General features: G+C 43.1%; 1 protein-coding gene across 1 annotated transcript in view; it reads right to left on the reverse strand.

The window, feature by feature from the left end:
* Positions 1–874: 874 nt before the first annotated feature.
* The window catches only part of ADA (adenosine deaminase), a 51,104-nt gene continuing 32,177 nt past the window's right edge, over positions 875–19,801 (reverse strand). The window contains exons 4-11 of the mRNA XM_006132250.5: positions 19,231–19,374; positions 17,076–17,191; positions 13,877–13,998; positions 9,982–10,053; positions 9,501–9,602; positions 8,197–8,264; positions 7,573–7,702; positions 875–6,118 (exon numbers count right to left, since the gene is read on the reverse strand). Coding sequence (XP_006132312.3) covers positions 6,014–6,118; positions 7,573–7,702; positions 8,197–8,264; positions 9,501–9,602; positions 9,982–10,053; positions 13,877–13,998; positions 17,076–17,191; positions 19,231–19,374 — 859 coding nt within the window. The 3' untranslated portion in view covers positions 875–6,013. The remainder of the gene's footprint in view (positions 6,119–7,572; positions 7,703–8,196; positions 8,265–9,500; positions 9,603–9,981; positions 10,054–13,876; positions 13,999–17,075; positions 17,192–19,230; positions 19,375–19,801) is intronic.

Here is a 19,801-nt window from a genome sequence, read left to right on the forward strand (position 1 = left end):
TCCTTCCCCCCCTCCTTTTCACTAGGCAGGAGCAGAGGTTTGGGGCATTAACTCCCTTAGCCCAAGACCAGATTTTGAGTGTGAGAGGGGCTCTGAGCTAAGCCTGGGGCAGGGAGTTGGTGTGCAGCAGGGGGTTCAGGGAACAGGCTCAGTAAGGGAGTCTGGATCCAGGGGGCTCAGGACTAGGGCAGGGGCCTGGAGTGTTGGAGGAGGTACATGGCTGGGGCAGGAGCTGGCTCCAGCTGGACACTGCTTACCTCTGATGGCTCCCGGGAGGTGATGCAGTGGAACTAAGGAAAGCTCACCCGTACCCTGGCCCAGCACCACTCTCTAAAGCAGCCAGTAAACTTCCCCCACCCCCAAGCCCTGTTGTGCCTCCTTCCCTTAACATCTGTGCCCCCTCCTCTCCCTTCCCTGCTCTGCACAGCAAGCAGGAGGCTCCTGGGGGAGGAGGGAGTAGAGGCAGCTCCAAGGCAAAGTGCAGGAGATGCACAGCAGAGGGAGAGGGCCAGCTGAAGTGCTGTGCTTGATAGCCTCTTGGAAAAACCAGTCAGGATCACCTGCCGAGGCTCCAAGATCTTCCAGTAGATCCCGATCTACTGGTTAATGACCACTGGACTAGGGCAAAGCAAAAAGGAAGGAAAACATTCCTACACAGTGACCCAACACCAAACTCTCCTCCTTGGCAAGAGGAAAACTTCATGATTTCAATTTTATCAAACCAAACAAGGCCATAAATGAGATCAGAATGCAGTACTAGAGCAGGAAATCTTCATGGAGCCTAAGAAATGAGAGGACTGTGGTACCAGGATAGAGACATTTATGGCCCTGGAATGCTTAGAAAACAAGGATTTGGCAGATAAGATGGTATAGATTTGGCCTTTTTTGGGAGGGGGTGGGGGGAAGAGGGGAGAGACAATCTCACAACCACAAACCCAGGTCAGTCAACTTCTGCTGGATCATGCTGCCAACACTGCTTCAACATGGCATGAACACAAGCTCTTCTTCCCATGAAATCAACAGCAAACTGGCCACATTCTCTGTGCCTTCAGTAAAAATAAAGTTGGGCTTTACATCCTGAAGTCTCCTGGTGTCTAACTCTCCAGCTGAGTAGAATTCACATCTTACCCACTCTCCCACATGCTCACAAGAAGGGAGCAGCCAGGCAGAGCAGAGGGATAGAATAATAAACATGTATAAACTCAAGAACAGCAAGAGATGGGCAAATCTTTGGTGTCTCAGCTCCCAGTGTGTGCATTCATGTTTTATTTTTAACCAAAATCAGCTGTTGTAAATTACACTGGGAAAGGAAAGACAGAAGGTATCAGGTTTCCCCAGTGAGTAAAAGATTCATGTCAGCTGCCATCACCAATTGCATTGAAAAAAGAAGCACATCATACTATTCAGTAACATCCTGGCTTTCAGGAATTTTGGGCCCTCAGCACTCCCACGGTCTTCAATGGGAAGTGCAAGTGTTCGGTACCTCTGAAACTGATCACGGACACTGGAAGGAGACCCTTGCAAAAGCGGGCCTCCAAAATTGAGCTGACAGTAGGATTTAAATGGCCAGAGGGAGTAGTTTAAAGTTCATCTTTGCTTCATAGCTCTGATTAATTCTGCACAGCTCAGAAGGAAAAAACCCACGAAATAAAGCATTGTTTTTTACACGCCAGAAAAATCACAGCCCAGGGCCCAGTAATAACATTAGCCACTTTGGCAATGTCATGTCCCCTTCTTTGAGCATAATGGGGGAAATGATGAGTGAAACTGGAACAGCTTGTATCAACAGCTCTGAAGAAGTTGTGAGCCTGCAATGTCTGAACAAGAAACGTGTTTGCACTTAAAATAGGAGACTTTTCCCACACTAGTGTAACTTCACCAACTTGATACAAATTAGGAGTCTCTCTTGAACAATGAGGAAAAAAAAAATCAGACCCCAAAGTTACTGAATGACATCTGCCAGGGCCTGATTCTGATCCAAGAGGCATCCATTCCATAGTGGTGCAACTCCTGCTATTTCAGTTATACTAGTTTCAATTTATACCCATCTGCTAAATGGGAAAATAGGTCCATCCTGACCTCTACTTCCATCTCATGCCACCAGTTTTGGGACTTCCTTCAAGAAACCAGAGACCATTTGGGGGCACTCAGTACAACTGCATGGAGTCTACCACTGGCTGCAATTGCCTGCATAGGTGCTAGGGGTATGGAGGTGAGAGGAAATTTCAAGTTACCCATAGAACAACAATATCTTTCTTAATATTTTGGCAACGTTATTATATATTGTGACAAAGCTCCTATGAAAACTTGGTGGATCCTGCACTTCCTGGAGGATTTGCTTACCTCAGAGGCTCACAGCAGCCCCCAGTTTTAGACACCACACCCAGGGCTTTATTTTGCTGTAGGTTGAGCTCTTGTCATTATTGGCTAGTGTATGATTAACAGAGATGAAACTCCACAGTCCTTTTCCCCAAGAGGAAATGGGGAGGTGGGTGTTGGGCGGAACCCGGGTCCACCCTCTACTCTGGGTTCCAGCCCAGGGCCCTGTAATAGTAGCTGCATGTATGAATCCTGACACCTGTTAGAATACAGCTCCAAGACCCCTGGGCTACTTCCCCACACGTTTCCCAGCATCTTCCTTCTCTCTGGTTCGTCCTCTTAGTTGTGATCATCTTTCCTCCCATGCCCAGCAGTGCCCTCCTCCTTCCTCCCAGCTGTACACATCCTACCACTGCAGGCAAGCTTCTTTTATAGCCAGTCTGAACTTTTTTTCTTAATTACCCCTACATGTCCTAATTGGCCTAGGTTGGCCCGACCCTGCAGGCCTGGTCAATTAGCCCCAGGTGTTCCACTGCCCGATTGCTTCTGTTGGTTCTAAACCAGCCTCTCTCTGTTAATCCGGGGGCAGAGATCTCCTCAGTCTGAGGATTATAGATCTCCCCTCCACTACTTTTTTATAGTCTTCTGTTCTAACCATGTCATAACACACACACACAGAATCTATTATCCCCCAAGTTCTAAAATGTGGGTCTCATTTAGCTAGAACTATGGGCAGAATGTGATAGTTTCCTAATGAGGTCTTTAAGCAGAAATTAGAAATACAATTATTTTTAAAATAAAGTGTTCTTTATTAAATCAGAATATTTTACTCTGAGTCTCCAGAATGCAAATAGCTGTTCACAAGCTATTTCTGAAGAGAGAGTACCAAACAATAACAAGACTGTAGAGAATATTAGAACCACTTAGAACTGACAACTTATCATTGGCTTTAAAAAAATAAAACAATTCATTTATATATTTGCGTATACATGCACAAAGTATTTAAGAGAAGAGAATTTTGTATTCATTTATAAAAATCAATATAGCAACCCAACTCTGGCTTGCTGATGTCTGAAATGAGAGCAGTAAATCCCAGCCGTCTTCCAATGTCTAGGAGAATGGTGAACATAGCCCTTTATCAAAGGCAACTTTTTGGTGTTTGTAGCTTTGGGGTCCAGGTCTTTGCAGCCCTTGTGACACTGGTACTCTCCCCACTCCTGACCCTAGCTTCCTCTGCCCTGTTTACAAAGTCTTAGGAGGATGAAAGTATCAAAATCCTACAATTAACTAAAACATGCAATAATTTCTTTGCATAAAAAAGAGAAGTGTTATAATACACCAAACTGGCATAGAAATTATGCTAATATTTTCTTTATAAATTCTCAAACGTACCAAAGACAGGGATTCCAGCAAGAATTCAGCTAAGTACCTTCTGAAGCACTTGTGACATCTGAGACATTTTACTAGATACTGGACCTTAATTCATTAGTTTATTAGCCCTATTAATGGTGCCTGAAAGCTAGCTGATGACAGAAAGATTAAACATAGATGTTAACCACATTTTTAAGTATCTTTAAAAGACCCAGACTAGATTAAGAGCAAAATTCAGCCCCAGGGAATTAGATTCGTGTACAAAGAAAGTGCAGAATGCTGGAGTGGACAATCTGAGAGGAGAACTTTGTCCTGAAAGTGGAAAAATGTGCACTAACTTTATAGGTACATTCAGCAAACCACTGGAAGTCTCTGGACTCCCCAAACATACCCTCTGGTGTCCTGAAGCAGAGCTGTATGCTTGCACCTGCAGTGACATTGTGGAGATTTAAGGTCTTGCGAGACAGCTTTTTTTTTTAAATAAATAAAAAATACAAAAATTGTTAATTTAAAAAAAAAAAAGTTACTGTATTTGTGCAACAAAAAAGCCTAAATGCAACCACTGCTGCATTTTCCATCTTGTTCTTAGTCCCTATTTGCAATACAAAATATATCTTGTTTACATACAATTATGGCCAAACTGTGTTTTAACACGGTCTTTTTTATCCATGCAAAAAAGAATAAACTGTAGTATTGAAATGTTTTGCTATTTATTTTGGTAACTACTAGTGTCAGAAGACAGTTTGCGCATATGATTCTAACATGCATATTACAACTTGCTGGATAGACAATTTTTCAGTTCGTTGGCTATTCTAAGAAAATAAAAAATAAATCATTTTGTGTTGAATTGAAAACAAGCATTTTAGTAAAAAATGTTGTGAATCAAAAAGTTGAAAAGTCAAGTTGAAGCAAAAGCTTTCATTCCAAGGTGACATTTTTCAAGTTGAGCCATTTGTCAAAAGCAAAGAAGAAATCACAAAAGAGGGTTTGGGGGAGGACGAGAACCTCACTTATAACCTTTAGTCCAGTGGTGGGAGACCAGAATTAAGTCCCCTCCTCATCCCAATGTGGAAAAAAAAATGTTTGAATGGGGAGAGTGGTCCTCCGCTCAGTGCAACAAAGTGCCCTACACATCAGGACACAGAGTCTCTCACTTTCTTTCAATATCTTCATAAACAACTTTGAGCTGCCACATTGAATGACGATGAAGAGAGAGAATGACGTGCTAGGTTAGTGGTTAGGGCACTCCTTCAGCAAATGAGAGACCTAACCTGAAGTCTGGACTCTAATGACTAATTATTTATATACAAGAGAATAGCATTCAGCAGCAAGACTGAAAGCCCCACACCAGAAGATGCCACAGCCCAGAAGCTAGGGCCATCTCCTGCAATGTATGAGATCCAAATTCAATTCTTTCCTCTTCATAAGGTATTGAGGAGAATTAATCTGGGGTCTTCCACACGCCAGAAAAGTAGGTGGGTCAGATCTGAAAAAAACCCTGACCTTCTAAGCTGGGCAAGCTGCAAGTTTGCAATACCTCCCACTCTGCAGCACATTCAGCGCAGCAAGGTAGGGGCAGCTGGCAGGAGTGGGACAGACAGGCACCACCATGCTGATCCCATGGGCAAGAGGTGGCCAGAGGAGGAGTTGTCAGGAGTGGGAAGCTCCCACCAGGCCAAGCCCTAAGGACAAGGTGGGAACGGTGATAGTGCAGATGGGGATTGGTTCAGGAGGTCCCTTCCTAAAAGGGCTGATTTGAGAGTGCTCAGCTCAGGTTCAGGTCAGGCCTTCTCCTAAGGCATGACTAGCCCTCTCTAGGGGTGTGTCTAAACTACATGGCTCCAACTCATCTTCTCCCATAGTTTGACCACAGCTGCAGCTCACCAAGATTAATGTAGTGCAGAAAGGGACTAAGATAGATCAGCAAGGGAACTAGAGCACCATAAAGTCACATAAAAAAATTATATCACCATCACAAATAAAGAGGGCCTTATTTTGCTTTCATTTATACCAGGATGTCAAACTAGCATAAGCCATAATGGAATCAGGCCAGAAAACTCCACCTGTACATTTGTGTGTCAGAAATATAAGAAATCAGATATCTAGTTTGTCCATGGTTCTGCAGGTAGAGCTATACCATGGAACCATGGAAATACTGCTTTATAGTGCATGCCTCGGACTGTAAAGATCAGTATAATACCACCAGTATTATGTGCTGGTGCCCTGGCACCTCCTCCCCCACGACAGTGCTCCCACTAAACAAAGAGGAGTTGAGCACACATGGGGACAGGTGACTGCACCTAGCCAGCTGACAGAAGTAGGATTAGAATAGGTTGTCTGGATCCATCCCATAGGCTTCATACAGCTTACTGAGAAGCTCTCTCTTTTCTTTGTTAGGCAGGAAGCTGGACTGAGCTGCATTGATGTTCTGGGAAAAATAAAAATAAAGAGACAGATATAGCTTGGAATATCCACAAGTGTGAGGGTGAGGCTATGCGTGCACAAATCTTTATGCATCAGTGAGTATGAACTAGTGAGTTGGTGTAAAAACAAACACTTTGGTTAGCACAGCTATTCTTGAGCTCTTTTTATCAGCCTCAGTTTTCAAAGGAATTTGATCCTATCCAGTATTTGTAAGAAGCATAAAAAGCCAGGAGATAGATTGCATGTCTTAAATTCCTTTATCAGATTCCAGGATGTGAAATTCATGGGCCTGATCAAAAGCCTATTAAAATCAAGGGAGAGACTCCCATTGGATCAGGCCCTGCCTGACAGGCTGCTGTTGTGACAAAATTCACTACTGGCTTCCCTGAACAATTCACAGTAATGTGTGTCTCTTTAATTTATAAACTTCCTTTCATTAAACAGTAGCCTGCAGTAGAACTTCCCTTAGATTTAACAATGTAAAGATCAGAGCTGTCTACATGTGGAAGGAACAACTAAAGCATAAATCTACTCTTCAGGAAGACAGACTCTTGCTCCTTAAATGAAGTTCCTGATAACAGGCCCAGTGCTTCCTTTTGAAAAGTGCTGCCTGGAAATTCAGCTCCCACACACAGAAAGGAAATCGACTTGGTTTTCAAGGTATGGTGGGATGCATGAATGCCTGGACAACATATACCTCCTTTCAAACTAGTGCATCTCTAACGGTGAAACAGGAAAGCCTCTGAAGTTTCCCTCGTTTGTGGGTAACCATCAGACTAATTTTTTGCCGCTTTATCTTAGGTACAAAGCAGATGAAAAACAGAATTATTACATTTTCAGGACTCTGCACATGCCAACCTGCATGCAAAAATACAATGGCAGATACCACATGACTCTAAAAGTCATGGCAAAAGCAAACAACTTTGTAACCAATTGGTTTGTATATCAGTTACACTTGGTTAATTGCACTCTCCCACTCATGCACATGTGATCACGGTCAAATCAACTCTACTATAGTTTCACACACAGGGAAGGGCAGAGAACGACATCTCCGCATTCTCTTGTTTAGTTCCAGTTTGAGGAACTAGTCAGTGAACAATTTCTGCTTTGACTCATCCCTCGTAAAGCGCCAAGCAGTAGGATAGAGTCAAGTGGGCTGCACCTTTGCAGATCATCCTGGTCAAAATAGAATCTTGTATTCTGTTCTCTGTATGCATTCCAGATGGCCACTAGTATGTCCCATCCCATGTCAATGCCTGCCTCCTTTTCCAATCTCCCCCGCTGAAGTGGATTCAAAAGCTACCTTCACACTGCTGTTGTGCCCCACATAATTCAGTTTTTTCTCCCCACAGTTTTAATGCCAGTGAACTCTCTTCCGGTTTCAGGTTTAAAAATGAGATGTCTCTCAGAAACGATGACTCACGTTAGACTCCAACAGAATAGCCCAAGACAACTTACCACTCTCTTGAACTCCTCTTCAGTGAAACCCAGGAACTGCTTAGCTATTTTGTAATCAGTCTCAATTGTAGAGTTAAAAATGAGAGGATCATCAGTGTTCAGAGAGTAATTTGCTTTATCTTTCATAAATCTGGGAAAACAGAATATAAAGTGGGACAAATATTAGTTTGTGTTTTTCCAAGTGTAAAATACACTAGAAAACTCACAACTTTTCACTTAGTTTGGCTACTCTTGTAGCCAGCTCCATAAATAATTCCTATCAAAGTTAAAGTTTTGGAATGCAAACTGTACATAGCTAACAACTCCTCCCACTTCTTAACAAATTATTTATTGGACAGTCATTCAACATACCGAGCCCCACTGCCAACTCCAGCACCAGACAGTAATGCACTGCAATCTGGGGTTTAGCCCCCATTAGCTTAGAGCAGAGGAGGCCAGAAAATGTTTTATCCTTAAGGAGAGCTATCAGCATATTTATGATAGGTCCTCTGATCAGGTCTATTAGCCAATGCCCAATACTCTGGCAAATGGTTAGAACTTACTTCACATGAGAAGTAATAAAGCTGCTATACGTAAGTGAAGTCTGACTTAGTTACTTGAAAATAATATATTTAAATGTCTTACTGAATTACTGGGTGTTTCTTGTAATCTGGATCACATGCTCCGGTGAGGATACTGGACCTCGGACAGGTCTATATACGTAGGTGGGGAAAAGGCAAAGTCAGTTTCTTCCGTAATAATGCTGCACACAGAGACAAGTTATGATGCAATCTCTGTATGGGGCTGTCCTAAAAAGGACCATGTAGATTTACAGGTCTGTGGAAACAACAATACCATCAAATCCCATCCTCTGCAATGAGCATTTACCACAATGGCTACTGGAGATCAGTATTTCTGAACACTCTTTTGGCTACATGTTTCTGCATATGCACAGAAACCCCTTATCATTCCCAACTCAGCCTAACCTTCTGCTAGAACAGCCCCCATTGGAGGGAGTAGTGACGTATGACATTGCCATGGCTCTCCACCGTTTCAACAGAGGGTGCCAGGGCTCTAGCTACAGGGGTGCACTGGGGCTGAAGTCGGGAAAGGAGCACAAGGCCTGAAACCCTAGTTCTCCTAAGGGTCAGAAGCCTTGAACTCCCATCTGCTACCTTGAGCCCTGACCCATCATACCCAGCAGATGCAGCTCCAACATCCATCCCCATTTGAAGCCCCAAATCAGTCAAGTATTGGGTGGGAAGGTGTGGGTGTCCAGTTCCAGAGGATGTCCTCTTGGCCTAAGTCCGTCACTCTGGTGCTTCTATCTTTGAGGTTCTACTGTACGGGTTCATATACAGGCCCAGACTGGATCTCGTTTTTTTGAACATCTGAGGATGACAGGCTCCCAAAGCTGGATCCTTTTAGAAGCACAAAGTACTTCAAGATCTCATCTCCCACCACTCTCCTCACTGTGACCCTAACACTCAGGCTGGGAAGGGTCAAAGGCATCTCTCTACCCAGAGAGCCAGAGCTGCTCCAAGCATGAGCTGAAGATGGACTCAGTACTATAGTCTCCTTTGCTCCAAGGCAGAGCATGGCATGTCCTCTGGCATGTAGCACAGAAAAGTTGCCAAACTTGTATCCTTTCAGTGACATTGTATTTCTGAGTCACAGCCCAGTCAGTCAAATGCTGGAGCCTTATATGTCTCGTTTCTACCAAGAGCCTCAGCCAAATTCAAGCAGGGTGTGGAGGGCATATTTCACTCTAAACGCTGTCAGTGATTAGACTCCACATGGCAGCAATTTCACCCCTCTAGTAAAAGCATTTCTGTCCATTTTCATGATCCAAAGTGCTCATTGGGTGTGCAACAACGAGGGCAGATCTCTCACTCAGACAAATTCAGGTGACGGTTACACAACTGCTCCCCTGCAGAATTAGTCATTACCTCAAAATGCATCTTCCTATCCAACAGCTCCTTGTAAAGGCTTGGGTCTTCCAGGACATGGTAGCCATGCCCAAGTCGCTCTGCCTTCAGAACATTGATTGCCTACAGAGAACATACAACATGTAACATCTCTTAGCTCTGGGCTGGGGCTGGACTTCTGCTCCCCAGAGCATCAGGCAGGCCCCCAGGAGCTCATGAGCCCTCCAAACCCTATTCCAGGATGCCAATCCACTGCCTGCATGTAAAGGGTACCCAGCTCCTAGGCAAACCTGATTCTTCTGAGCACTATGTGAGGCTCAATCTCCAGCTTCCTCTTTGCATGATGCACAAAACCTGCTACCTTAGAGTAGGGAAGGATTTGGCTCCCAGTAGTGATGGGCAAGGATTTGGCCCTGGCCACCTCTGTCCTCTGCATTATAATACAAAATATTTTATAGCTCCACTGTAATTTATTCCACTGCCCTGCCCTGGGGCGTCTTACCTCCTTGATGACCAATGGTGATCCAATCTCCCCAGCATGAGCAGTCCGGTGAATGCCACATCTTTCAGCTTCCTGGAAAAGCCCACATGAAGCAAAGAGTGAAAACCCTGCTGTGGGACTTGAGAGGCACCAGGGTGTGGGAAGGATGTGAATAAACTATCTGGACAGCAACCCCACCATAGATTCCTCAGCTTTCAAGACAGAATGAATGCTTTCAACAGACCATTAGGCTGAGAGCTCCAGAACAGTCAATCCCAGGAGTAATGACTGTGGAGCAACACAAGCAAAAGAAGAAGAAAATCAGTTACCAATGTCAGACAATGTAGGAGCTGGATATGTGAATGTCCAGGAAGCTCAACCAGCACTAGGGAATGAAAGGAGTCACCCACTGGCAGTTATTCATAGTCCACATACAGTGAGTTTGCTAAGTCTCAGTCCAGTCCCTGGTGTTCACATTACACAAACACCCTCACATTCACCACTGTCCTGCCTGCTAGCAGTCTCAGCAGAAAAGGCAAGGACTAATTGAGTCACAGACACCATTTTGTCCTTCCCAGGAGGCAGCTGGTTGATGTGATGGAACAGGGGGGAAGCTCCCACTGCACTGGCCTGTGCCGAACTTGTTCTGGAAAGGGGGCCCAAACTTGTCGCAGAGGCTCTCAGCTTAGCACCTTTCATCAGTGACTAAAGGAGATTCTATGGATCTGGAAAATCCGAAACCAATTCCTATGACAGGGCCCCAAATTCTGAAATCTTGAAATGGGAGTGGGCACTGAGCAGATGTGTTACATATACACACATGCGCGTACCTTCCTGAAGATTGTTCTAACTGTTCCGTATTACTGAATTTTTCAAGTGTTTTATGAATTTTTCACTCAGTTCGCAGCTACTACGCAGCCAGGCTCCACTCGGAATTACCTGGTAAGACATGGCTCTGCCAGATATGTTAATAAGAAAAGCCTGAAATGCATCTATCTGAAATTAAAATGGAGACTCCCCATGTCTGTAGTGCTAGCTTTGTTTAAACATATGCTTGTCATATGTCCAGCACAGAACAGGGACACCAATAGTTACCCTCAAGGCTGACCATGAAGTCAGGACTAAGCTTAATCAGTCTCTCCTTTCAAACCAGCCTTTCACTCACGTCAGAAATTGCTCATTTGTGGAATTCTGCAGATTAACATCTTAATTCAAAACCTCTTGAAATCTATGGAATGGCTGCCTCCAATGAGTTTTGGATTGGGTTCTGATCCATCAGAGCACATAGCTTCTCCTATTGATCCCTATGACTGATTAAATAAGAGTTGAGAGTTTTGCCATTGACGTCAATGAAGCATGAGGGGGCCTTCAGATTAGAGTTCTGTGCAATGCATTTCAGAGACCCCACAGGCAACAATTTAAGACCAAAAGATTCCTTGTTCAGGCGAAACTCCCACTGAAACCTGTGGGAGCTTTGACTGTGTCAGGACTGAAGGAAGTAACTGTGAAGCCAGAGGCCTTAAAGATAAACAAAGTTTTGTTTTAAACACTATTTTGCTTCCAAAGTATGTTAAACACATAGGCCAGCTCTCGGGGCAATGACGTCCACAGCAAGTCACCCTGCCTGCCCAGTTCCCATCCTTTTCCCTGCTTGCTTAGCCAAGTCCATGTGCATGAAGCAAATTATCCTGATATGCAGTTTGCATGAGGAGTTTCCTAAGAAAACAACTATGTTTATCCCCTAAAGTTTGTTATCAAAGAGGTACAAACACAGCTTGGGCAGACTTAAGGGGCTAGGTTTAATCTAGCTAGCTCAGGTCCCAGGGAAGAGAAGCTTCAGTAGTGCATGCTTCAGTGTGGGGTAGCTGCCCAAGAATTACACAGGGTTCCAAGCAGGTCTGTACAGTTCACATCAAAACACATGCTCTCAAATCTTCCCTGGTCCATGATCTGAGATAACAGGACTAAAGTTTAGTTCAGGTATGCCTACAGGAGCTGCAATCACACCCCCTGATTCCATTTAGCAATCTTCCATTTAGAAGACTATAAAAAAATAGTGGAGGGGAGATCTATAATCCTCAGACTGCTTGCTGTAAAGACATCCCTTTCAACAGCCTTTCTGGCACTAAATAACCTAGAACTTCCCAACCAAGGCAACTGCCTATTCCTCTCTGCATGTTTCTTTGGTTTATAACATTGCTTGCCTAGGAGATTAGCATGAGCTAATTACCTAGACTTGCAGCTTTAAGATCTTTAGATGGCTTCTCCCCATTATTCACAGACAGAACTCTCCCTACTATTCCAAATTGTAATGACAGTTACAGACTCCTGACAACCAAAGTTTAAATGGGAACACAACTGAAAATTGGGAACTCCAGTCCAAGGGCAGACATCTGATCCCCTCATCAAAAGTCTCCCATTTTATAACATGGATAATGTGTCTTGATGTGAGGAGCTCCAATGTGAGGGCAATTTAGAAAGGGAGCATTCTACTTTCATTCCGGCTAAAAAGCCTGAAAATTGGATTTAATTTGCTTTCTATTTCTCCAAGTCTGAATGAGTCATTGGCTTTCAGACAAGAAATCATATCTTCTGGTTGAGAAATATGGACTTTGAGACCCTATGTATAGCATGCTAGGTATTAATTGATACATTGTTATTATCCATTCTGTTTTATATGCCTTTAATCTTCTTGGAAGTAGCATAATGAGCAAGTGATTGATTCATCTTGTATAACACAAGCCTGATTAGTGCTCATGACAAGAAATTTCAGCATGTTAAAAAGGATAAGAAACTGCTATGTAAGTAGGACCTTATCTGTAAGTGTTTCATTGTACTGCATGGCTTTAAAAAGCAGCATTGGGCATTTGTGGACGGAGACACCAGTTGGGAAAATACATAAGTTCAAGGTCATGCAAAACAAAGTATGTTTCTTCCATACTCTTCTCCTTAACCTCCAGTTTTTGCCTTCACATTAAGACATTTGTATTGGTTCCCATGACAACCACAGATGGCTGTTGGACTAACTACAACAGTGTGCCTCTGAGATCTCCTTGATTCCACCTCAATTAAAATCACCTGACCCCCAGCACTATTTTTAAATCCACTATCCTTCTAGTCTGTGTTCCTGAGCACCTTCAGCTTCTCCTTGATTCCACCTCAATTAAATCACCTGACCCCCAGCACTATTTTTAAATCCACTATCCTTCTAGTCTGTGTTCCTGAGCACCTTCAGCTTCTCCTGACCTATGCTAATCATGTAACTTCTTGAAATAATCGCCACTAGAGTCCCAAAATCCTTATATTCAGATGGGAGATATTTGCATGGGGCTTCCTTTAAAAACTATAGTAAAGTAACATGGTCTAGTTTACCTGAAATGTATTCTTTTAAATATCATCATCTTAGTTTATTACAATGGAAAAAACTTTGAACATATGTTTATGCTATTTAGTTGATTGATTTAGTTTTTTTGCATTTTACTCAGCTGAAGACAATAAAGAAGAACTAATCAATTTCAGCTTTGGTATGGAGCTCTGATCCTGCAAAACAACATAAGCTGGCAGCCCTATGAAGGATCACTGAAGCACCCCAGTGGATCTGAATGCAGGATCATTTTACAATCAATTGTGGTTCTGGGCTTTAGCTGCAGAACAAAGAGTGTGAATGCAGCTGGGACACATTTAAATAAATAACTTCTTTATACTTAAATCATATATATGCTCTATTAGTAATTTAAAAAGCAAATTAAAGTAATATTTCTACTATGCCAGTAAAACACTTCTATTAATTTTAAGACATATGTAGGCCATTTTGGATCTGAACTACTTGCCAGATCCCCTTTGTACTGTGCTGTTTCTGCACTAATCAGAAAAAAAAACCTTATGCAAGATTTTTCAAGATGCTAATTGAACAAACCTCATAAGCCTGTCTATGCTCTGGGAAGGTCTCAGCCACCAACTCATCCCCAGCCAGGTCTATGGCTACCACCGTGTTGTTGTGATATTTCTTACACAGCTCCACCACCTCCAATGACCAGCCTGTAAACAAGAGCAGTGGGATTCAAGAAAAACATTCCACCAGGGTCACCCTTGAGCTCTTATCCAATCCTATGTGATTGTTCAAATGAATATAAAAAATTAACTTAATTTGCTTTCTGGAATTCTCCCTGAGTTTGAAGCCCTATAAAAAGCAACATAGTTCTAGAGTCAGACTTGCAGACCAGGGCCAGAGAGGAAGAGCCCTACCAGCAAGTGCGCTCACTGCCTGTAGAGTTTGTAGGCGTGACAGCTTTTAGCCCTGGATAATAGGCCTTTCAAAGGAGAGCAGATCATTATAGCTCTTGACAAGAGCAAAAAGCAGCTGGAAAGACCAAGAATTATATAAAAACAATACAGCATTTAGCTGAGCACAGGACAACCATTGCTCGGAGTAGCAGGGGACATTGTGTCTTACCATTTTCTCTTTATGTATGTTATTTTGAAAACAAAAGGGCAGCATAAGAAAAATAACATCAAGGAAGAGGATTCTATTCCCAAGGCCATGTGATTGGGGGAGGAAGGCATTTTTATCCACAGCAATACATCTGTATGTGCCAGATGAGATCTCTGCTTATCCCATAGTCCATATTCCTCTCCAAGTCCAGATTTATAGGAATCAATTAAAAAAAGATTCCTGTAAAACCACTTTATGAGGACCACAAAACCATCTAGAACCTTTGAGTGAAAATTTAAGTTTATGAAAAAACTGCTGTGAAGGTAAGTTTCACTGACGCCAATGGGTGGAAACAAGTGGTTCTGCTTTAGAGAAGGAAGAAAATACCATCTTTTATGAGTTAATGAAGGAGAAGGTGAAAAGTGCAGAGATGAACTCAGAAAGCTCCAGGCATCTGGCTAAGTGGGATTTAATTTGGTAATGCTCCCTGCACCATGATGGAGCACAGCACCTCCCTGTTAAAACCCTCATTTGCTGCTCTTTGGGGGAGAAGAGGGGGGAAAAAAAATCAGACACACTTCTAAAAAATATTAAAAACTAAAATACAAAATGGGGAGGAGGGCAGACACAAGGTTATGCCAGGTTTCAAGATTAAAATTAACACACCTCAGAAAGACCATGGATGCAAATGGCAGGAGGATACAAGTTACGAAAAGCTATTTTAAAAAGAGGGAAGTAGCAGAACTAATCAACCACCTGGAAACATGGGGCTTTTCTCAATGTGTTTCCTGTCATTCAGTTTTCCTGAAGGACCTTCACAGTAAGATTGTGTCTTCAGAATGTGTGTCCCCTGCTCTAACAATGCACCTGCACTACAGCCTATCTTTCAGGGGTCAGGGTTCTGTGGCGAGATACTAAGTTTGCAAGTGGGCAAACATATGAGCTGAAAAAAAATATTGTGTGCGCACTTTCAGAGGCCCTTTAAAAATGCATTGTGGAATGGCACCTGAAAGGCTCTTCTCTAAGTATATGTGCTTCGTGGGTTGGGAAATATGGGCTGATTATAATTACGGGGAGGAAGAATGGAGAATGACAGCATCTGACCAAGTATCAACAATCCATGCTTTAACTGTTTAGAGAAGTGTCTATAATATAGTACCATGTTGAGCATATCATCTATGATAACAGAGGAACTTATGAAAGTGACCACTCGCTACAGAAGCACCAGAGACACTAGCCAGGATCTGTTTCTGTGTTTTTTTTTTTTTTTTTGGACCAAAGCTGCCAATTCAGCCCTTGGGCTGACAGTTCTGGGCAAACGGGTCATGACCAGCAACAGGCAACTGTTTTGCAACTGCAGTTCCCTCTACAAATGGTAGGTGTCAAACACACAGTGCTGCACAAACCTTCAAACACATCCATTTCGCAATTTTGTCAGCTCTAGCAAAGGCTGGGAAAATAAAAAGGAGAAGTTCTCTTCCTCCTTGAAATTAAGACTAATGTAGTTTGTGCTGGAAACAAAGCAGTCCTTAGCTCAAATCCTCTTTTACCCTTGAATCTTGAGTCTAAGTTGGACAGGTCCCTGGAGCTCACAGCAAGGAAGAAAGGACCTTCAGGGTCCCAATAATTCAGAGTCAGTGAGCTGGAACAGGCAAGTGAGGATCTGGGAAATACTGGTACCATCCAGAATGTGACAGAGGGGAACCCACAGAATGCTTCACTTCACAAGGCATTGCTTTGCACAGAACTGAAAGCAGAAGGGGCTTTTCTGGTAACAGAAATCAAAAGGAAATTGAAAGAAGAAGGGGGATATGTCACCTCTTATTGGCAATATGGATTGTCCTCCCCCTGCCCTGGTCTGAGAAAAGGAGAGAAATCAAGAAAGCCACACAGGCAGCACCACTTTCTATGGAGTTTTAGATCCATCATATACTTCCAGGCAGGTTTCAGGACTCCCATGGACATAAGGCTAAACTACATCATCTCACAGGACATTGCCCTCACCTATACATGGGGCCCACCATAGACATTGCTTCCCTTCTGAGGGCCCCTCTCAACAAAACACTAACAAAAAAGGGCAATTTATTGCATCTGCACCTCTGATGCGTATGACATGCAAAGCTTCCGGATGGGAGGAGTGGGGCCACAGAACTAGAATAAATTGTTCTCCTGGGTTCAAATACCTGCCATGGGTTGGGTGAATTTATAGAGACACATATCAGAGATGCCTCAGTGCAGTCTGTGCTGTTCCAAGATGTTGTCATCTAACTGTTGGATACATGCTCTGGTCTATCTCATAAAGTGGCTTTGACAACACTGAGCACAACTCAGGAGGAAGGGATAGCTCAGTGGTTTGAGCATTGGCCTGCTAAACCCGGGGTTGTGAATTCAAGCCTTGCGGAGGCGATTTGGGGAAAAATTTGTCAGGTATGGTATTTGGTCCTGCTGTGAAGGCAGGGGACTGAACTCAATGACCTTTCCCTTCCAGTTCTAGGAGATAGGCAGTCTCCATTAATTTTTTTTAACTCTAATCTGACTAGAAATTGCTTTTTGCAGAAATAGGAAAAACTGAGCTAGTATCCTTCAATCGAGACTGGGAGAGATGTGAGATTTTCCCCCCTCCCTCCACTCAAAGGATCAGGAAAGGAGGGAGCAGAGCAGCAGGTGAACGGTAATACATTACTTGGCATATGGCGCATGCAGCATAGAATAGACCTGGCTTTGATGTTGAAATCCCTTTCTCCATCCTGTAATCCCTGATTAACGAGGTTAACCACTTCATCCGGAGTGAGGTTGCCTCTGCAGGGAAAAAAAAAGCTTTGGAATTAGCTAGCCAGCTCATGAGGTTTGGCTCCCCAGCAATCCTAGAGGAAGAGAAACTGGTTCCTGAATGATGATAACACTGAGCAGTTTGTATTATTGATGTGGGCTGTTAAATACAGGAGAATTCCAACACTGCCCAACCTATTTGACCATAGTGGCAAAGTGCCAGAAAACTAAGGGCCACATTTATAACAACTGCAGCCACCTGCATGTTGAGCCTGATCAGAGCAAGAGGGAGCATGGTCTGCCAGGATCCATAGTTTCAAGGTCTGATTTACTAAGTAGCATTTACAAAAGTGTCTAAGCATCTTAGGCTTCCAACCATGAAGGCACATCTGTGAATCTCCCTTTGTGTCTATGTGCAGCACTAGCCATATTTATAACAGAGGTCCCCAGTGACCCACATCTGTCTGGAGGATGAAGATGGAGGCCCTGCAGAGCTGAATGGGATACATGTTGGCCTGAGACACACGCTTTCACAAATCCTGTGCTAGATCACTGTATATCTTTAAGTAAATGAACCAGTTTGCAATCTAGGAAAGTGGAACCTTTTTCTTTTTTTTTCTGGTCAGAAAGTCTTATTAAAATGCAAAGCTTTGCACTATCCTGGCTGCAGTGAGCAGAACGGCACAAAAAGCAGCAGAAGCCGCACACCATGTTTTGTGAGAAAACCCAGAGTTCTCCTCACAAAGCTCAGTGCTGGTTTAATTAGTGACACATTGTTCTAAAAAGCACAGATGACATATAAAGATAGAGCTGCCAGGGCTGCACCCAAAACCTCAGGCCACCAGCTTTGCTGGCAGAAAATGTTACATTTGGAAGGGGTATGCACTGAGAGGGACTGTATCTGAACTTGTCTAACTTCTAGAAGGGAGAACAACTTCAGCCAAAAATCTAACCGCTGTCTCCCCCTCCCCCGCAGACAAGACAATGTGCTTAGGGCAAGATGTCCTCAGAAGAGGGCAGCAGATGGAGCAGTTACCAGAGGATGAATATTTTGGGAGTGGGGGATGAAGGGGAGAGAGGAAAAGCACAACCTGACTATTACTACAGTTGAGAGAGAAACAACAGGTATGCTGGCTCAGGTCCTACATAAATAGGGCCTGGATTATACATCAACTAATTGAATCAGGGCTAAGCTTCTCCTTGCCTGAGCTGAAAACAACAGTGAGACTTCACTGATGTATACAGATGGGGAGATTCATTGCAAGTTTTAGTGAACTCATTGAATCATCAAGTGGTAGTTCAACAATTAAAACAAACCACAAAATAAAGACTTCATCTCATAATATACTTAGTTCCTTTACTTTCACAACTGCAGTTTAGTTTTGTTTGTAATCAATAGTTAGCATGCTGCAGCATGTTCTGGAAAAAGATAATTGAGACTTCACTACAGCACTCTGCTATTAAGTCTTTGAAGAAGAAAGGAGACAGGAGAAGAAGGTGGTTAGCAAATCACAGATGAAACAGCTTCTAGTGAGCATCCTTGCTAAGGCACATGAATGTAACCTAACCTGTGCTTTCCAACACACCTGTATGGATTTAGTTCAGCATTTAGTTTAGGAGCATAACTGCACATTAAGTATGCATAATTGCTCACACTAATTTCTATGTATAATTATCAGAATTGTGCTTGCTCACTGGGTAATTACCATCAAGTGTGTCTAATTAGTTAAGTGCCTATATAGCTACTGTGATTGCACATGTAAATTAGGCACACAATTACACATCTAAACAATGAAAATCTGTCTCAAGTTATAAATCAGTCTCAAGTTATTGTGTGCGGGGAGCAAAACTCAATTATCCATTATGCATCCAACGAAGTAGGTGTTTACCCCCAAAAGCTTTTGCCCAAATAAATCTGTTAATTTCTAAGGGGCCACAGGACTCCTTCTTGGTTTTGCAGATATAGAGACCAACAGGGCTACCCCTCTGATTATTTGCTGATCAGTGACTTTTGTACAGAACTCAACGTGCTGTGTTTGCACAGTCTTACACTTTATGAATTCACTCACTCATTTTGATTCCAGGGAACAGGATACACTTTGCAGTTGGCTAAAAAATGAGGGCTGTATCTGACCTCAACATAGATGACACCTTCATTTGCTTTCATTTCTACAAACTCATAAGCTATTCTTCTCACAGCATCGCGGTCCCCCCTGTAAGGAAAAGAACAGGGTTAGTCTGATTTCTGAGGAAGCTATGGGCTGATCAACAACATATAGAAGAGTGGACCGGCTCTGGGTCTGAATGCTTCCTAGGGGTATGCATCCGAGTCCCCACAGCACATGAAAGCTCTTCACATACTGATAGCCAGACATTTAAATTCTCTCCTTGCATGGTGGCAGGACTAACTGCATTGTCTCTAAATGAGCTGGGCAAAAGCCTACTCCCCCACTTCCCAAGAACATCATGGTATTTTATTCGCTTATAAATCATCATTATCACCATCTTTTTCATAGTAAAGGAAGATAGGTACACTTTTTAGCTTTGAGTCTTTCAAGCATTCTCAAGATAACGCACACCCCAAATCAGCAATTCTAGCTACCCATGCCTGACACCAAGGAGTAGTTTGCAGCAGTTAGG

The sequence above is a fragment of the Pelodiscus sinensis genome, chromosome 17 (genome assembly GCF_052426305.1).
Source record: "Pelodiscus sinensis isolate ZL-2025 chromosome 17, ASM5242630v1, whole genome shotgun sequence".
In the NCBI taxonomy this organism is placed as follows: domain Eukaryota; kingdom Metazoa; phylum Chordata; order Testudines; family Trionychidae; genus Pelodiscus; species Pelodiscus sinensis.